This window comes from Protomyctophum parallelum, assembly GCF_964188405.1.
Source record: "Protomyctophum parallelum genome assembly, chromosome: 7".
NCBI lineage: Eukaryota > Metazoa > Chordata > Actinopteri > Myctophiformes > Myctophidae > Protomyctophum > Protomyctophum parallelum.
Window position 1 is genome coordinate 20,741,050 of NC_139705.1, and position 20,430 is coordinate 20,761,479.

At 44.8% G+C, this 20,430-nt stretch overlaps 1 protein-coding gene across 1 annotated transcript in view; it reads right to left on the reverse strand.

The window, feature by feature from the left end:
- LOC310861019 (voltage-dependent L-type calcium channel subunit beta-4-like) overlaps positions 1 to 20,430 on the reverse strand; it is a 43,234-nt gene that overhangs the window by 8,772 nt on the left and 14,032 nt on the right. The window contains 6 exon segments of the mRNA XM_083768271.1: positions 1,831 to 1,911; positions 4,907 to 4,959; positions 5,428 to 5,434; positions 5,436 to 5,549; positions 15,957 to 16,079; positions 16,768 to 16,887. Coding sequence (XP_083624397.1) covers positions 1,831 to 1,911; positions 4,907 to 4,959; positions 5,428 to 5,434; positions 5,436 to 5,549; positions 15,957 to 16,079; positions 16,768 to 16,887 — 498 coding nt within the window.

A 20,430-nucleotide genomic window follows, 5' to 3' on the forward strand; every position in this document is an offset into this window, starting at 1 on the left:
TTCAGGTCAAACCGGGGGTTCTTGAAATGAAAATGGTTGAAAATCACTGCTAGAAACGTAAAAATCTTCCTTTTTCGTCCAATCGTCCTTGGCATATCTTTTCAAATGGGGGTCCGTGGGCTAATGAGTGTCAATTTGGGGGTCCTTGATGTGAAAAAGTTTGGGAACCACTGATATAAGACACATAGGCCTTTTCATCATCAGTATCAGCAATTATGAAGCCGATGTGTTATGATATTAACAAATGTAACATTTAATTTAACATTTAATTGTAATTCTAAAATAGCAGATCTACAGGATCTACATGTTGCAATGCATCATGAGAGCTTGTGCTATTCAAATGTAATTAAAATTGCCTAGAGGGTCGACTGAGTGACCTTGGGTGGATGGTGAACATGCAGACTTGCAAGGCGCATCGCTCTGATCCACACCAAACTTGTCTGCCATCAGAAATTCTGAATAGCCACACCTGGGGACACATGTGTCCCCCAGGGGTCCCTAGGGGCCATGCCAGGGGCCCCCAGCAGCCTCAGGCACACCGTTGCTCTCATCCTCCCCAAACATGGAACACATGCTGTTCAGGGGTCTGCCATGACAATAGTCATGAGTTAGTGTCGAAGTCTCCTTGAACAAAACTCTGAACTCCTAATTGCTCCTGATGAACAGGTTGGTGCCTTGCATGGTTTCCAGTGTATGAATGTGTGGATGGATGCACAATCTATGTAAAGCACCTTGGATAAATATATATATGCTATATACAGTAAATGCACCATTTACCATTTAAGAGTCACACCCCCCAAAAGTTGCACACAGTGTTACAGCAGAGCAGTGTCTAACATTTAAAATGGCCATAACTCGTTGTCCGTTGTCGTTGCTCTGACTGGATTTGAAGGCTTGAAAATCTAGTCGTTCAAAACATTGGTGGTCTATGACTCTCCAATATCGCCATTGGACCCAAACATCTGGCATCAGCCCTGTATACTGTATTGTAGGTTTATGTACTGTGCTTTATCTCTGAGAGTGGGTGTGAGAGTCCTATTGCATGTGCTGTAATTTCATCAGGCTAAAGGTTATATGGCATTAGGTATGAGAGTGCTAATGGAATAACAGAGAGGGAGTTTTCTCCCTATCGATCAGACCAGACTCCTCTAGATCAAACCAGAGCGGACCAGTCCAGTAAAAAAAAACAGGACAGCCTGAAACCAGTCTAACAGAGAACAAAATAAAAGGTAGCGCATGATCAGGTTAAACTGGACAAATGACTCCAGATTGCCCACACTTGATCTGACGGGAGAAAACCTGCAGGAGAAAAACTGCAGTTGCAGTACTTCTTCCACCACTGATGCGTAATTGTCACTCTCCGCTCCTCTGCCATTAGACTTAGTTTTTGGACTTTTACTTGTATTCTTGTATTCTGTTTCAGTCTTTTATTCTGGTCGTTTGTTTTCTAAGTACATCTTATTTTGTAGTAATGTTCTGTGCTTTCCTGTCTGCCGTTCCATGCCTTGTCTCACCTCCCTGTATTAGTGTAGCCCCAGTCACCTGTGTTCTGTTTGCCTTTTAGCCTATCCCAGTGTTGTCTGTTTCAGTTCACCTGTGTCTAGTTAGTCCTTGTGTATATACCTCTATATGTCCCAGTGTAGACAGTTCCTTCTCAGTTCGTCGTTGGGTCAGTTTACTCAGTTCTAGTTGTGTCTTCTAGTATTTGAAGTCCCTTGTTATTTTCCCAGTGTGGGTTTTGAGAACAAAACCTCATGAATATTCACTTGGTCGTTCTACATTTGAGTCCTATACCTCTGTGTCCACACCGTGACATTTAATGATTCTTACCTCATAGCCTTTCAATGAGGGCCCCACCAGTACCACCGGCCTCATGGAGGGAACCACGTCATAGGGTGGAACATGCTCCGTCTGGAAAGGCAAACACAAGTAAATGTAAGGGAGAATAAGACGTCTTGTACTTGTATATATACTTTAGCCATATCATATGATACATTTATTTGGATTTTGGCATTCAAACATCATGTTCCTTCAGAATAGGAAGCAACAGTCATATACCCATTCACATGATTTCTATGGCTTCAACCTGCATAGCCTCCCCTACCCCACAAAAAAAAGAAAATAAACACTATACAATAGTAATTAATCTAATTATTGATAGTTGCAGTGTCAATGTACATTACCATTTGCACAATAACTATTACAATAAAACATAATGTTAAAACATTCTGATATTCTTTTTTGTCATAAAAAGTGAAGAACATCTGATGGTGGTTTAGAGCAAAGTGTAAAACTGTAATGCTCTGATGCACAGCAGAAGAGGCACTGTGACAAACATACCTGTTTCTGCTTCTGTTTGGCTTTCAGAGACAAGAAGGACAATCATTTAACAAGCGGAGAAAAAGCTAACAGGAAAGCTATGGCATTTAGGTGAAGTCATAGATTCAGAAGACAGAATTTGAGCATCTAGATTAAGTCCTTAAGATATTATTAGTAAAGAATGCATGCATGCCATGCTGATTTTAGACAAAGGTGATGCACAGCATAACAAGCATTGGACTGATGATATTCAATCACTGGTTATAGCTCACATAACATGCATTTGCTATGGCAAAGTCATCTGAGATAAGCACTTATATTATATCACTGGTTCCAATTACACAATGTTCTCAGGATGAACCCATTCCCACAATTAATGTCCTCTAGAAAAAAAGTACATTTTAATACTTTTTCCCGCCTCATCGCTTGCACGCGCGCGCGTGCACACACACACACACACACATACACACACACACACACACACACACACACGCACACGCACACCACAAACACACGCAGTCTGATATACTGTAGCATACTTTGCATGCTTTCCATATTAAAGGCCATAGAACATGCAATGCATTTTGATGGTGGGATTAATCTCTGTGACAGTCTCTCTCGCCCATCCAATATTTATTTGGGGTCAGCTCTTGTCATCTGGTAGTTCTGGCAGAAAACGTGTATTTGGTCAAATATATTCACTTGAGATGAGCATGAGATTGACATGGACCACATTCTCTTTATAGGGACAGAATTCACAGCAGCACCAAACACAACTTCCTTCAATGAGAGCATACATAATGGGCACTTATTCCGGGTGCATTACAGCCAGTGGCGTGCACAGACATTTAGAGGGGCAGGTGCTCAAGTGAAAATAGGGCACCTTGTCCGACTCAAAAATTAAAAAAGGAAAAAATTCAGAATATTCTTCTCTCGCCTGATATCATTGAGGATGCGCTAGGACGTGTACACACGTTTATTTTTGTCATCAACGTTTTTTAATGATTTTACAATAAAGCATACAAAATTCACATGACTTACACAAAAGAAAAAGACAAGAAAAAACAAACAAACAAAACACAACTAGCAGTCAAAAAAATGGACAACACCCCTCCATATTCTGTTGTTGACAATAGTGATTATAGAGAAAGGCCCTTATTGATCAATGTCACCATGGTTCACATACTGTACAGCCATGCAGCCTGCCCCGCAGTCCTGCACTGCGCGCAGGCAGTACAGTAGAGAGAACAGTGAACGGTGTGAGATTTGCTTGCTTGCCTTGCTACCGCTGGTTTCCCTCTGGTTTGCGCACCAAACGAGCTACTAACCACCAGTTAACTTGCCAAGTTGCCATATGCTTAAATATTTTATAAAATCAATCGGATTATCACAGCTGAAGAAGCGTCAGGTTTTCGTCATGTTGCACTGAGTCTCGTTAACCCAGCTGGCTGCGATGAAATGATGATGATATAATAAATAACTTAAACTCTACACGTAAAGCAACTTCACTTCAGAGGAAACTAAGGGAGGGAGCTGCAGCAGCTATTCGTGTTTACTCACCAGTCACCACCACCACTGTATGGAATCCATTTGAATGATTGGAAATGGAAGTTATGGAACATTAATAGCCTATTCTAACGTGAGTTACATACATCCTTTATTTCGATAAATCCGTTGATCTCCGTTCTCACTTTCACACTGAAACACGGCGCCGCTGCGCCGCAATTTAGTGCTGCTTTTTTTCGGGCTTTTGTCGGGCTTCGGGCTTAACATTATGGTAATTTTTAGGGTCGGGCCGAGCCTCGGGCCGACCCAGTTAGGGTAGGGTCGGGCCGGGCCATAATTCTTTAGGCCCGTTGAGAACTTTACAGTGTGCACTGTACAAAAACATTTTATTTTCTTCAAAAGGGCAGGTGCTCTAGCACCCCCTAGTGTCTATCTGTGCACGCCACTGATTACAGCTGCTATGTGTGGGGTAGGCTAATTGTAATCAATGCAGTACAAAATGCTGCTACAATGTCTGAGGAGTGAGGAGACTAACAAAGATAGTATGTTTTTTACCAGCGGCTTGAAAAGCGCTGGTCTATGAATAACCATGAAAAGTTCACGACAGATCGACATGCTAGTCATACTGACGCGTAGTTCTGTAGTTCTGATTGGCTGCCTTTCTATGTACCTGTACAATAAAGATTAGCGCTAATATATGTATATGAAATACATTTTAACCTGAATCCCTCCATGAAATTGCATTGCGTGTTCTATGGCTGTATATGGAATAAGCATGCACTGTATACATTCTAGAATATAATAATAATTCTAGTATTATGGTTGGCAGTGACAGCCAGGGACTGTCAAACATGGGGGGGGGGGGGGATTAAATTGTCGTGAAAAACAAACAACTGAAACAGTTGACACAAAATAAAACGTGTTTCTGGATTATTCATTTTATCGTCAAATTAATCAATAGAATAATCGCAGAGACATTAATCAATACTTGCAGCTCAAAATCCAGGACTGGCTTTTAATACAGTAGGGGAAAAATGGGATGGATAGAGATGCAGGTCTACTCTCCACCGCAGCCACGTACCTGCAGATGGTGGAGTTGACCTCCAGCCTCCAGATGAAGCATTCCCTGCTTTCCTGTAGGGCAGCACAATGGTTCATTATGCAGGAATCCCCACGGGGGGGCAATTTAGTGGTGCAAGGAACACGTGAAGTAGAACTAGCCATATCCCATTTGTCTTTTCAGAAAGTGTTCCAAGTAGACTATGTGGAATCGGGACAGAGTGGAGAAAGAGAGATTGAGCAACATACTGTACCGTACGGAGACAATGGGACAGTGACAGAGTGTGACTGTGTGAGCATGCTGTGTAGTGTGTGGGGGTGACATACTGTACCGGTAGTTGTCTATTTTACACTGTACTGTATGTGCCCCTTTAACTTCTCCCGTTTTTTTTTACAGTGATGGTGACGCAAGAAGAAGGTCACGTTACACGTAACCAGAGGACCAATACGGATGCATTTGGTTTCATATACATACATACAGTACGTACACTCTCTGGGTAAAAAATGTACAGAGAATTTGACTGTGTATGTCTGAGCTCTGACCGTGCTGCTTGCTTCTGTTCCTGTTTTATCCTCATGGCCTCCAGTTTGACTGGGCTGGGAATGAAGGTGATGTCGGCGCCTTCCTTCACCAGCCGCCCAATCCACCAGTCATTGTTGAATTTCTGCACAACACGGGAAACAACACTATTAAATCAGCGTGATTCAAGGCTTAATGCTAAACCACAGATGTTGTGCTAAATGGACCAGTCCTTTTGGTTACACTAGTCCTTACCCGTTCTGAATATATGAACAGCAAATGATGTTCAGTGTGGGTAATGTGATGTAATAGATCACATTACTGATACGGGGGTCGGGGGGGAATTGTTTACAGATGGTCTTGGGAAGTTGGGTTGGGCCCAAAAGTAGGCTAATTAAACGTTTCTTGTGCAAGTACATGCTGTAGTACAATCATAAGTACACCATTGATGTGTGATGTAAATTTGGTGGTGATATTCTGCCTATAAATGGAAGTTATATTTTCACGTTCGGTGTTGCACTTTGTAGACGGTCCCTAACCGCTCACAGCTATGAAACGCAGAAACGGTGAACGCAGAGGTTGCCTTTTTGGGCTGCAAAGCAAGTTGTAGTTTGTTCTTTATCATGTTAAGAATGAGATGTTTTGTGTGATTTAGGAATGTGTCGTTCCTGAGCTATTGAGCCATCTGTCTGTATGTGTTTTTGTTGCCACGGCAAATCCCCGTCCGGGCGGACTTAAACCCTGTTGTTGCGTGCTAACGGTAGGCGGTTAAGAAAATGTCTCCATTTGGCCACCCTGAGTAAGACAAATAAGCATTCTGTTGTGATATTGCTGTTCAGTGGGTCACGCAGCCACACTGGGTGCGCGCAGGGCTGTAACCTGTCATTTTCAGTGTCCAGGCTTTCAGCGTGCATGTAGGCTGTAACGTAGCCCATGTGTATGGCACAGCGAAGGAGGTGGTAGAGGAGGGGGCGGACTGTGTGGTCTCGAACAGCGTGTGTGTTCACGACGTCACGTTAATGTAACGGGTCCCAGGGCTGCTGAGTACCTCAGTACAAAACTGAACCTGAATAAACAGGAGAAAAGACGGAACCATGAAAAGTCTTGACTGTTTGCTTTTCTTTCCAGAACGTATCTCTGTCGGTTTTATTAAACCCCAAATTATCAACCATCATGTAATCACGATACAATTCACATCATTTCTGTTTTAGTCTTTGGTACAGTAGTTTGGCTCATTTCCACATTAATAAGAATTCCAGTCACTTCAATACAAATTCAAATCATCTTAATTCACAGTAAATACCTTATTTGACTCTTAAATCAACAATGACCCCTTAGTAGAAAGGCATACTTTAATCTCACAGTATATAACTGGTTTGACACACTGTATAAAAGTGCATTATCAAAGTGCAGTTTTTAAGGTGCACTGTTCCTTTAAGCTACTGTTTACCAAACGTGACATTATATCTGTGTTGTTCACAGGCATTGACATGTTAATTTGTAATGTTTGTGTTTCACACTGTTGACAAAAGAACATAATCCGCGGGAGTTTTAGGCACCAAATGGCGTCACCCAGACCCTTGAAAACCCCGTTCTGACCCACCACGCTTTGGCACAAAATGGCGTCAGTTTCCTTTCTCATTATATCTTTTCTTCCTCAAAAGACGTCACCGTAAACATTCGTTTTTCACAATAATATTTAGCGAAAATACAATACTTATAAGGTCTGTTCTTATGAGGTAGATCGTTACATTGTTTACATGGTACTGACCTGAATAAACAGGAGAAAAGACGGAACCATGAAAAGTCTTGACTGTTTGCTTTTCTTTCCAGAACGTATCTGAGGAAAACCGGAAGCTGCGCTCCTTATATTCAGACCCCAGAGAAACGTGGCTAGAACAAACGTTCCGTCCTCATTGCATGTTACACTTACAGTACATTTAAATCACAGAATTAAATGTAAACCTTCATGTAAACCTTCATAAACACAATAAACACTCAAAACACATTAAATTGGGTCACACTCTCCTGGGGGTGCCACACGCTTCCCGACAACAAAAGTGGCTCCTGACACTTTCTTAAAATAAAAAAAACCTTTCAACTCTTACAGAAATCAAAGTACAATACCATCACACCGTTCCTGAGTGTATGTACCTAAGAACTGACTGTGTGTGCTGGACCTTTTCAATAATCATGCATTGGGTAGGTATCATGTACTGGGTAGTTGTACGGGAACTGGGGGAGAGGGAGCTGGAGAAGAGGGGCGTATTGGGCTGAGGGTAAGTATGGTTGTGAGTATAACAGGTGAGTGTAAGGCATGAGGTAAGTATCAACAGCATTGACTGAGGGGTGGGGCTGGTATGTGGGGTGGCCGAGGGATGAATAAGTGAACATACGGCCTGGACGTCTTTCCCTTTCAGACCGTCTCAGTGGGATAGGGGAAGAAGAGTTTGAATCAGAGACTTGTACATCTTGAGGCAACTCCTGCTCCTCGTCAGACTGAGGTACATTAAAGCCTGCCTGTCCATCCTCCTCTGGTTCAGTCTGATGAGGCATGACCTGTTCCTCTTCAAGCTCCATTTCAGCCTCCAATGACTCTGAGTCTGTTTCAGGTAAGCTTTGGACCTCCATTTGTCTCTGGACATTATCATTTTCTCTGACTGATTTTGGCAATGCAGGTTCATGTTGGACTCCGACCTGTTTCCTAGGAGTCTGAACTGTCTTTCTTTTGGGTGATACTCGTGTGTCCAGTGCTGGCGCTTGTACTCTCAGGGAGACGTTTGGCTCAGACCAGCTTTCTGGTCTCCTCAACCAGTATCCTCCTTCTGACTCCTCTTCCGAGTCAGACGTTTCAGCACTTATGGCATGGTCCCTCACGTCATTTACTTTTGTCTGATGGTGTCTTTGCCTTTGTTGTGGCCTATGAGTTTGTTTGTTTGGCTGTGGTGGGAATTCCACTGGCAAGTCATTGACAAGCAGGAGCAAGTTTCTGTGGAGGGTTCTGGTCCTCTCTTTGTTACCACTCTCTGGGTGGACGACATATACTGGATTATCTGAAATCTGTTCCTTCACCACATAGATCCTGTTCTCCCAGTAGTTCCGCAATTTACCAGGCCCACCCCGCTCACCCAGATTCCTTACCAACACTCTGTCCCCTTGTTGTAGGACCACTCCTCTGGCCTTCCGGTCATAATAGGACTTGCCCTTTGCACTAGATGACAGGCTATTACTATTGGCAATACGCTTCAGTCATTCTCTTACGCCATTTCTCGGCGTACTCTTTGTGCGTCACTGGATCCATTTCCTCTGATAAACCAAACAGGAGGTCAACAGGGAGGCGAGGGTGTTGACCGTAGAGCAGGAAGTGAGGGGAATGACCCGTGGACTCATGCCGGGTGCAATTATAGGCATGGACAACCTGTGGCAGATGTTCTTTCCATCTTTCCTTTTCTTTATCTGTCAATGTACGTAGCATTTGTAACAGTGTGCGGTTGAACCGCTCCGCTGGATTTCCCTGGGGGTGGTAAGGGGATGTTCGGGAATGACCTACCCCAGAGAGCTGTCCGAGTGTTCTGAATAGTTCATTCTCGAACTCGCGTCCTTGGTCATGATGCAGTTTGTTGGGAAAACCGAACCGAGGCACAAAGTCATTGTAAATGCGTTCTGCGGCCGTCCGGCCTGATTTATTTTTGGTTGGGTAGGCCTGTGCGAACCTTGTGAAGTGGTCGATTACAACTAGGATATACTCATAACCCCCTTTGCTCTTCTCGAGATGCAGGTAATCGATGCAGACTAGTTCAAGAGGTGAGTTGGATTTCAGGCTGCTCATAGGGACACGCACATGGACCGTGGGTTTTTTCTGTGCAATGCAACAACATTTCTTGGTCACATAATCTTCTATACATCGTTTCATGTACGGCCAATAGAACCTTTCTCTGGCTAAGTGTAGCACTCTCTCTGTACCCACATGCCCCATGTTATCGTGCAGGTGACTCAGTGCAAGGGACTGGTACTTGGACGGAAGAACTAACTGTTTCCTCCCTGGTGTCCGCCGGTACAGGACTCCGTTCTCCAGGTGCAGCCGGTTCCACTCGTGGAGTAGCTTGCGAGCAGTTCCCTTTATGGTCCTTCTAGTATCCTCTGTGACTCTGTCATTAGACTCCTTGAGCCTTAAGATCTCCCCAATTGTGGGGTCTTCTTTCTGGGCTTGACCCAACTCATCATGACGGATTCCAGTTAGAGGTGTGCAGGGCTGTGGAATCACATCACCAGAGGAGACTACGAGAGCAGCCACCCAGGCGACATCCTTTTTCTGAGCTACTTGACTTCCCTCCCAAGTAGCATTCACCACCTCCTGTGACAACTCCTCTGTACACCCTGACATGTAGCCATCAACATCAAGAGGGATTCGGGACAGGGTATCCGCATCAATGTTAGCTCTCCCAGGTCTGTATCTGATGTTAAAGCGGAAGTCTGATAATTCTCCCACCCAGCGGTGACCAACTGCATTAAGTTTGCATGTGTTCATGACATACGTGAGTGGGTTGTTGTCCGTAAATATGGTGAAGTGTGGAGCGTAAAAGAGATAGTCCCTAAACTTTTCACACACTGCCCACTTCAACGCGAGAAACTCTAATTTGCCACTGTGCAAATGATAGTTTCTCTCTGCAGCAGTTAGAGTTCGTGACCCATATCCAATTACACGCAGCTTCCCGTTCTGCTGCTGGTATAGGACGGCTCCGAGGCCTTGTTCTGAGGCATCCGTATGCAGGACGAAAGGCAGGTCGAAATCTGGATACGCCAGGATGGGGGGGTGAGTTAACATGTCAACCAGTTCCTCAAGGACACTTTGGTGCATAGCAGTCCACTCTATAGGCGCTTTTGACGACAGTTGTGGCCCCTTTGTTTTACCCTGACGGGCTTGGGCTTGCATTGTTGAGGATCTGATCTGCAGTAACTCATACAGTGGCTTTGCTATCTTTGAGAAGTTTTGGATGTAGGAACGGTAGTAACTTAAGAAACCAAGTATCCTTCTCATGTCACCTACAGTGTGTGGGGTTTTGGTTTTCAAAGCCATTACAGCCTCTAGGTCTTTGGGGTCGACTCGAACACCCTCAGCGGATACCAGGCGCCCTACATAACGAACTTCTCCCTTGAACAGTTCACACTTTTCAGGCCGGAGTTTCACTCCCCGGCGCTGTAAAGCTTGGAGGACCTTGCGGACCACTTCCAGGTGGTCTTCAAAAGATCTTGAGTAGCACAAAATGTCATCAAGGTATGGTATGCAACACTCATCTCTCAGAGAACACAGCATCTCCTCCATGCTTCTCTGAAAGGCTGCAGGTGCATTAGACAGACCAAACGGGATCCTTATCCACTCATAAAGCCCCCAGGGTGTGATGAAGGCAGTAAGATGACGTGAACCTTCAGCCACAAAACCCTGGTGGTACGCTTTCCCTTGGTCAAGGATGCTAAACCAAGAGTACCCCCCCAAGGTGTCTAGCAGGTCCCGTATGCGAGGCAACGGGTGTCTGTCTGGTATCGTTTTCTGATTTAGGAGACGGTAGTCTATGCAGAGACGTAGCGTGCCGTCCTTCTTTCGCACGCATACGACCGGGGCAGAATAGGAGGACTGAGATCTGACTATCCATCCCTTCACCAGAAGGTCCTGGATATACTCTTTGACCTCTTTAAATAGCGGTTTTGGAATGGACGTGTATGTCCTCTGCACCGGAATGTCGTCTTTTAAGTTAATTACCATTTGCAGGCTAGGGTTGCATCCAATGTCGTTCCCATCCCTTGCAAAGGCCTTTGACTCTTCATACAACATCCTCTTGGCCATCTCTTGGTGTTCTTCCTCCAGGTGGCTGAGGCTCACGGGTGGATGCCACGTGGGTGGAGCTGGTTCCGTAGGTGCAGCGGTGACCTCGTTGACTGTTACTGTGGATGTCAGTTCTTTGGGAGGATTAGCATCCACCACCCTTTCAATGTGCTGCAAGGTGCCCAGGGCAGTCTTTCGTGGTAGGGTTACATTATGCCTGGTGTTGTTGCCAACAGCAATCACGACGTACGGTTTGGTAGGGTTACGTATCTCCAACAGGCCTGCCCCTACATCCAGCTGTTCTAGTGGCTGACTGCCCTCCTCTGCCTCAAACAACACCCGACAGTCAGAGGAATCTATGGTTGGCGGAACCCGGCACCTCACCCAGGCTACTTGACCAGCAGGAATGACCATGTCATATGCGCCTGTTCTCAAGCGGCCGTGCTGCACGCTCTGTCTTGCTGTCTGAATAAAGTTCACAATTGCTTCTGCTTCCTCATTAGGAATAGAGATGGCATTATGAAGCAGTTTCGCAAGAGTGGGTATCAATCTTTCTGGCTGTTCTTCAATGATCTGCTCCAAGACATTGAAGCCAATCAGTGGTTTCTCCATGGCCAGCTTACTGATAAGGAATGGGACACTGATGGACAAATTGGGGTCCTCGTTCCCTGGTAGGTTGATCATTATGGCCACCCAGCCCTCAAAAGGGATAAGATCTCCAGTAACTGCATAAACCTTTAGCTCTTCCATCTCCTCAATGATCTCAGAAATGGGTCGAACGTGGAGATCCGGCAGATAGCTGTCTTTCCAGGCACTGCTTATCATACTAACTTGTGCACCTGTATCAAGTAATGCAGTCACTGCCAGGCCGTTAAGCTTACACTGTATCAGAGCTTTCTTTCCTATTAAGTTGGCAATAGCTCCACGTTTAGTACATGGTGGCTCACGAGACGATTGAGTGGGGGATTTATTTCCGGTGTCACTGTCCTGTGTGCTAGCTGCTTTAAGGTTAATCTGTGAGGGAGGGTCTGAGTTTCTGCTCTTACGTTTGGTTTTCACTCTCACCCCTCCAGGGTGCTCAGTTTTGGGTTCTTGTCCATATCCGATCACTGGTTGCCCCGCTCCAGTGACCGGTTCCAGTTTCCCTGGTTCTTTTGTTTCTTCAAACAGCCCACAGCCCTGTGGCCTTCCTCCCCACAAGAGAAGCAATGATTACAGTCTGGTCGGTTTTGCTCCACACATTTTGAACAACCGTAAGGCCTCTCTTTCTTATTTTGAGAATACCGACTCCCCTGGTCGGAGAGTTGTGGCTGTCTCTGTTGTTTCAATGACTCGATCATGCTTGTGAGCTCATCCACTTTAGCTGCAAGCTCTTTAATTTGGTCTGGCTTCGTTTTGACTGCTAATGCTATGCTCTCTTGTTTGGTGTTAGATTCTTGGACAGCATTGAGCTCCAGTTGTGCACTGTGTGCATTTGTGGTCTGCCGACGGGAAGAACCGATCCTCTTCTGTCTCTCATTTTCCTCACTAGTGATTTTCATTACATGACGGAGTATTGTTTCATCACTTACATCATTATCTGACAGGAGGGACTTTAGTTCTCTGCGTATGTCACCGTGTTTGTAACCTAACCCCTGATAGACTGTGTGTAGGAAGACGTCTTGAACAGTAGCTGTACTATACTGTATGCCTGCATCTGACAGTTTGGATGTGAATAGGACACGCTGCTTCAAGCCTATCACACGGTAGAGGAACTGTTGTGGTGTCTCGTTATCGTCCTGTTTGGCACACATTAACTCTTGGAATAACTCTGTGCTGTTTTTCTCTCTTAGATGGGCCTGAAGGAACCCCCTGAGTTCACTCACTGTGAGGTCATCTTTATTGATTAGCATGTCTTTAAACATTCCAGGTTTTATCATTCTGAGCACACCACGGACAATCTCGGTGTCAGAGAAGCCTTCTCTGGTCCCTTCCTCCATCTGCTTACAGACAGTATTATAGCTTATGTCTGAGGACTGGTCTCCAATCTGACCCCCTTGTACTTTAAACTCCCTCCTCTGAAGATAAGAGAGCTCTCTTAAAGAGATCATCCCGTCACGGACAGGCTGGACAGCAGACGGGCTTGGTGAGTGGAGGGACGATGAGTCACTATGAGACTTGCTACCCTGTGAGGGTACGGGCGGAGAATACGGGGACTGTATTGTGGGTACCATAATGCTTTGTCTAAGCCTCTTGCCAAGCTCTTCATAACTAGTGAGCATATTCATTAACTCCATATTTGTGGCACCAGTAACTGTGCCTGCGGCTTGGGACATTTGGCTCATGGCATTGTTTGTGTTGGCTGCAGGGCTAGTTTGATGTGGTGTGGTGACACTGCCATCTGCACTGTGAGCACTATCTGATGTATGGATAACTGTCTCTGTGTTGTCTAACGGTAAATCACTTGTGTCATCTGATGAACGTAATACAATGCAGGTCTGGATCATTCTATCAATACCATCATTCAAAATCAACAAGTCAGTCATACCACTATCTTCTAATTCAGTCAAGTGCTTACTGTTCAGGAATGCACTTACATAGTCGAAGCAGGCCTCATGGTCTCCTTTAAGGTCAGATAGTTTCGGGTCGAGCCCCGGACCCAAGCCCTGGGCGATGTCGAAGAGGTCTTCTGCTGACAGGGTGAGTAGTTTTTTTCTAATGTCCCACACAAGGCGCTTTCTTCCATTGTCAGCCATGGCAGTAGCTCCTTGTATTTCACGCTACAGTTATTGAGTATTGAGTCCTGTCCTTCACACCGAGTGTCACACAATTCAACAACGTCTTGTGGTCTGACTCCGACAAGGCTCTGCTCTAGCAACCAATGTTCTGCAACGACTCCAACTGACGACAACCGCTCCAGCTGACTGCAACGACTCCAATGTTCTGCAACGACTCCGGCTGACGACAACAGCTCCAATGTTCTGCAACGACTCCAGCTGACGACAACAGCTCCAATGTTCTGCAATGACTCCAGCTGACGACAACGACTCCAACTGACGATGATTCTGCTTCCACTGACAGCTCTGTTCTAGCTGACGGCTCTGCTCCAGATGACGGTGACTCTGCTTCACTCACCAGCTCTCTGCTCTAGCTGACGACGTTCTGCCTTCACCGACAACTCTGTTTCAACCGACAGTGTTCTGCTTTAGCTGACAGTGTTCTGCTTGCATCAGTCGGTTCCAGGTGTCATTTGAAGATCAGCGACAGACCAGTAGGTGGCGCCGATCCCGGACGAGCCCCCAAGATTTGTAACGGGTCCCAGGGCTGCTGAGTACCTCAGTACAAAACTGAACCTGAATAAACAGGAGAAAAGACGGAACCATGAAAAGTCTTGACTGTTTGCTTTTCTTTCCAGAACGTATCTCTGTCGGTTTTATTAAACCCCAAATTATCAACCATCATGTAATCACGATACAATTCACATCATTTCTGTTTTAGTCTTTGGTACAGTAGTTTGGCTCATTTCCACATTAATAAGAATTCCAGTCACTTCAATACAAATTCAAATCATCTTAATTCACAGTAAATACCTTATTTGACTCTTAAATCAACAATGACCCCTTAGTAGAAAGGCATACTTTAATCTCACAGTATATAACTGGTTTGACACACTGTATAAAAGTGCATTATCAAAGTGCAGTTTTTAAGGTGCACTGTTCCTTTAAGCTACTGTTTACCAAACGTGACATTATATCTGTGTTGTTCACAGGCATTGACATGTTAATTTGTAATGTTTGTGTTTCACACTGTTGACAAAAGAACATAATCCGCGGGAGTTTTAGGCACCAAATGGCGTCACCCAGACCCTTGAAAACCCCGTTCTGACCCACCACGCTTTGGCACAAAATGGCGTCAGTTTCCTTTCTCATTATATCTTTTCTTCCTCAAAAGACGTCACCGTAAACATTCGTTTTTCACAATAATATTTAGCGAAAATACAATACTTATAAGGTCTGTTCTTATGAGGTAGATCGTTACATTGTTTACATGGTACTGACCTGAATAAACAGGAGAAAAGACGGAACCATGAAAAGTCTTGACTGTTTGCTTTTCTTTCCAGAACGTATCTGAGGAAAACCGGAAGCTGCGCTCCTTATATTCAGACCCCAGAGAAACGTGGCTAGAACAAACGTTCCGTCCTCATTGCATGTTACACTTACAGTACATTTAAATCACAGAATTAAATGTAAACCTTCATGTAAACCTTCATAAACACAATAAACACTCAAAACACATTAAATTGGGTCACACTCTCCTGGGGGTGCCACATTAACATGCCCCCGTCCAACTGTCAGAGCTGGCTTTCAGGTGCCTGTGCCACGCAACCCCTGCATTGGCTGTGATGCTTCCCCAAAGAAGAAGTTATGTGGACTGACTTGACTGATTTGATAGAACAGATACTACTATACTAGTATCACTATACTAAACGTTTATATGTAAGTGGTGGTGAGGTTCTTGTTAATCTCAGACAATACCTCGCCCTCACCACCAGGGTCATTTCTTAATGTAAGAGGTATGAGTAGTTGCCTATACTGTAAGGCCCCTTAACTGACTTGGAGGCACTCAAGGTTGTGTATAGTTGTTGTGTTTAGCCACTTACTTAACCCCTCTTTTATACTTCGTCATACAATGGTGTCATGCACAAAACGTACCTATAATGACATGCCAGTTATCACAAGCAGCCCTGCTCACCTCTTTGATGTGTAGAAAGTCTTTGGTTTCAAAGTTGATTGCAGCCCCTTGGACAGGACAGTCTTCATCAAGGGCCCCACAGTAACTTACATTGGTTTTCACTGCAAATGCTACCGCTTTAGACTGGTGAAAGATACAGGAAAAAAGCACAAACTAAGAAACAAGCGGCACTCCAAAATAAAAGATGCAAGACTAGCTCAGATGAAATTTCTGTTTATTTGAGAACCTAGCCTTCTTCAGAGCAGACTGAAAAAAGTATTTTTTCCGTCAGCGTTCTCAAATAAACATGAGAAATTGCATCTGAGCCAGTCTCAGCATCTTTTATTTTGGAGTGCCGCTTTTTCCATTTAGTTGGTTTATGAGTTAAGTTATTTTCAAAGCTGAGCACCCACTGCCTTAAACAAAGGGCAGTTTCCAGAGGAAGCGCACCTGTATTTTCTTTCTTTATTAAACTAAGGAACGTAAGAGCAAAAGCCATAATCACTGAGGCTAATCTTGTAAGTCTTCTATGTCTGCTACGTTATAGGCTAACGGCTAATGATGGCTTTTTTTTATTAATATACGATTGGCCTAGGATCTGCAGTCTAAAAGCCATTTGAAAACATGAAATGGGACATTCTGCACACTGAGTACTTTTTATGACAATACTTTTGTACATTTTGTACAAGTATATTTTGAATTCCAGACTTTTACTTGTAACAGAGTATTTATATTTGATACTTTTTCCACCACTGCTTCAAGGCCCAGCAGTGGGCCTCAGTCCACAGTTTCAGAACCACTGCTGTAAAGGACAGTGTGTCAGGCCTCTCACCTTGGCTCTCTCCAGCTGCAGTTGAGCCTGGCGCTCGGCTTCACGCCGAGACGCCTCTGGGTCCTCCTCCAGGGACAGGTCGGAATCCGAGGGTCGACTAGTGTAGGAATCGGCTGAACCCTGACGAGAGAACGAGAGGAGACAGCCGAGGAGGTGAGGTCAGAGGAGACGGAAATCTGTTATCGTCTGGAGAAATTAAAGTCAATCAACCATAATGGAGTATCCGCCCACCACCTTATAAAAAAAGGAAAGTGCACTGACACTGGCTTATCGTCGGGAAAAGTGGCTTCACAATGTGGCTGTGTTGATCTAAACAAATTGCGTCAATATCCAGGATTGAGGGCCCGACCTCGGTGTCACCCACCCATGGCATTTGTCTTGTAATATGACCCGCCTTGATGGAAGATCATATTGCTGCGTAGTTAGTGGTTTAATGGAGCCATGTAAACCTGCCAACTAACCCATTTAGGCCTGACGTCGAAATAAATTAAAAGTCTTCTGAAAGAATATTATATTCAAAGATTTGTGCCACATTTTCACGATTTTTCAAAAATTGCAGACCTACAAGCTCATAGCGTGCCACCGAGTGGCGCACTACGAGCTTGTAGATCTGCTATTTTTCAATAGCTAAAGTATAACATAATGCTTAGTTAAAAATGGGCTAATAACCATGTAAACCTTTCCAAAGCATTGATCTAACTAGAAAAAGTGCCCTTCTGGGCACAGGTCTCCACCAGGATAGGAATGTAGGACATTGCAGCTTGCCTTCATCTGGTGGTTGGATAAAAGGGCAACAAAAGTAAATAATAGAAAATGTGTTTTACATATGTCGGCCTCCTGGTGGCGCTATAAAGAGCAGATGTGAAAAATTCCAGGCAAAGGTTTTTCCTTGGCCTCTAGGGAGTTGGCATACAAAGTTATCCACAGATCCGTGCAGTTAGAGGTAAAAACACTTTTCGGCCAGTTATAGCGCCACCTTGAGGCTGAGTTGAAATTGTTCATGTGGCATTTCGTCCTCGGCCTAGTGGGAATGTGGGTGCACAATTTCACGGAAATCACGCGATGTGTTCATGATTTGCAGCATTTTGTTTGAAACTGAGCACTCCTGTGAACTTTGGAAGCCAATCTTAACCAATCAGGATGGAGTCTGAGAAATCTGAAAGACCGGTTTCGTTGAATGGCTCTAGAGAGACTGTGTACCAATTTGCGTGATGTTTGGACAAAGGCCTCCTGGTGGCGCTATAACAGGCCGTTCTGGAAATTTTGAGGCAGAGGTTCATCGTTTGCATCCAGGGAGTGTGTGTGCAAAATTTGGCATCGACCGGGTTAATGGTGCCGGAGATTAGCTGCTCACGGACACACACACGGACGGACGGACACACAGACAGACGGACGGAGTGCAAAACATACTCTCCCCCCATGCCTTCGGCCTGGTGGAGACAATGACCATGTTGTGTTGGTTCCACCCACTGACTAGTAACGTGACCCGTGGGTGTCTATTTAAGTGGGTGGATCACTGACATCTTGAGTGTGACCAGATGAAGAGCCTTGGCTCGAAACGTTGTCAATAAATTTATCTTTTGGAGCATATGAGTGTGCCGGTTCCCTTCTCTTTTCATATGTTACTTTTTGAACCCAGCACCTCCACGAAGTGATGTGCGTATTTTACTATAGTTTCTGTAACCTTTCCAAAGCAGCCTTCTCTCTGGGGAGCATGTGCAGCAACAACACCAAGTACCAGGCAGCATCACCACATCCCAGTTGTCTTTATTTATTATTGTTCAGGTGGTCTCCTGAGAATGCCAGCCGCAAGTGGTGACAACACATTGATCAGAAAAGGAAATGAAATCACACCCTGTACTGTTGCATTCATGTTATAGTGCAGGGGTTCCCAAATGTTACCATGCCAAGGAGCCCCACATAGCCATAGCCCCAAATGGCTTACAAAGAAATGATGTAGCGAAAATAGCTGCTAGACATCTAGAGCATGTAGATTGGAGAAAATTAGGGTAAACTGGGTAAGGAACTGCAATGAGAAGAGCACCCAACTAGAAAAAGTGCCCTTCTGGGCACAGGTCTCCACCAGGATGAGCAGATGTGAAGAATTCCAGGCAAAGGTTTTTCCTTGGCCTCTAGGGAGTTGGCATACAAAGTTATCCACAGATCCGTGCAGTTAGAGGTGAAAACACTTTTTGGCCAGTTATAGTGCCACCTTGAGGCTGAGTTGAAATTGTTCATGTGGCATTTCGTCCTCGGCCTAGTGGGAATGTGGGTGCACAATTTCACGGAAATCACGCGATGTGTTCATGATTTGCAGCATTTTGTTTGAAACTGAGCACTCCTGTGAACTTTGGAAGCCAATCTTAACCAATCAGGATGGAGTGTGAGAAATCTGAAAGACCGGTTTCGTTGAATGGCTCTAGAGAGACTGTGTACCAATTTGCGTGATGTTTGGACAAAATCTGTAGGTGTACTGTGCAAAAACTTGTTTTGCACAAAGCGGCCTCCTGGTGGCGCTATAACAGGCCGTTCTGGAAAGTTTGGGGCAGAGGTATGTCGGCCTCCTGGTGGCGCTATAAAGAGCAGATGTGAAAAATTCCAGGCAAAGGTTTTTCCTTGGCCTCTAGGGAGTTGGCATACAAAGTTATCCACAGATCCGTGCAGTTAGAGGTAAAAACAGTTTTCGGCCAGTTATAGCGCCACCTTGAGGCTGAGTTGAAATTGTTCATGTGGCATTTCGTCCTCGGCCTAGTGGGAATGTGGGTGCACAATTTCACGGAAATAAATTCCAGGCAAAGGTTTTTCCTTGGCCTCTAGGGAGTTGGCATACAAAGTTATCCACAGATCCGTGCAGTTAGAGGTAAAAACAGTTTTCGGCCAGTTATAGCGCCACCTTGAGGCTGAGTTGAAATTGTTCATGTGGCATTTCGTCCTCGGCCTAGTGGGAATGTGGGTGCACAATTTCACGGAAATCACGCGATGTGTTCATGATTTGCAGCATTTTGTTTGAAACTGAGCACTCCTGTGAACTTTGGAAGCCAATCTTAACCAATCAGGATGGAGTGTGAGAAATCTGAAAGACTGGTTTCGTTGAATGGCTCTAGAGAGACTGTGTACCAATTTGCGTGATGTTTGGACAAAATCTGTAGGTGTACTGTGCAAAAACTTGTTTTGCACAAAGCGGCCTCCTGGTGGCGCTATAACAGGCCGTTCTGGAAAGTTTGGGGCAGAGGTTCATCGTTGGCATCCAGGGAGTGTGTGTGCAAAATTTGGCATTGACCGGGTTAACGGTGGCCGAGATTAGCTGCTCACGGACACACGGACGGACACACACACACACACACACGGACGGACGGACGGACGGACGGACGGACGGACGGACGGACGGACGGACGGAGTGCAAAACATACTCTCCCCCCATGCCTTCGGCCTGGTGGAGACAAAAATGAAGAGAGAACATCACCTGAAAATGATGGACCCTGTCATGTCGCATGCTAGTAATCTTATATGAACTCATTGTCCCCCCTCAAAATAATCCTAATATACCGGTATTAATAGTAAAAAAAATTCACTTCATTTTTATTGATGAAAAGACAGACAGCAACAAAAAAAGACAATACGAAAAAAGAAAAAGGAGAAAAATAAAAACATGGCAGTACTGAA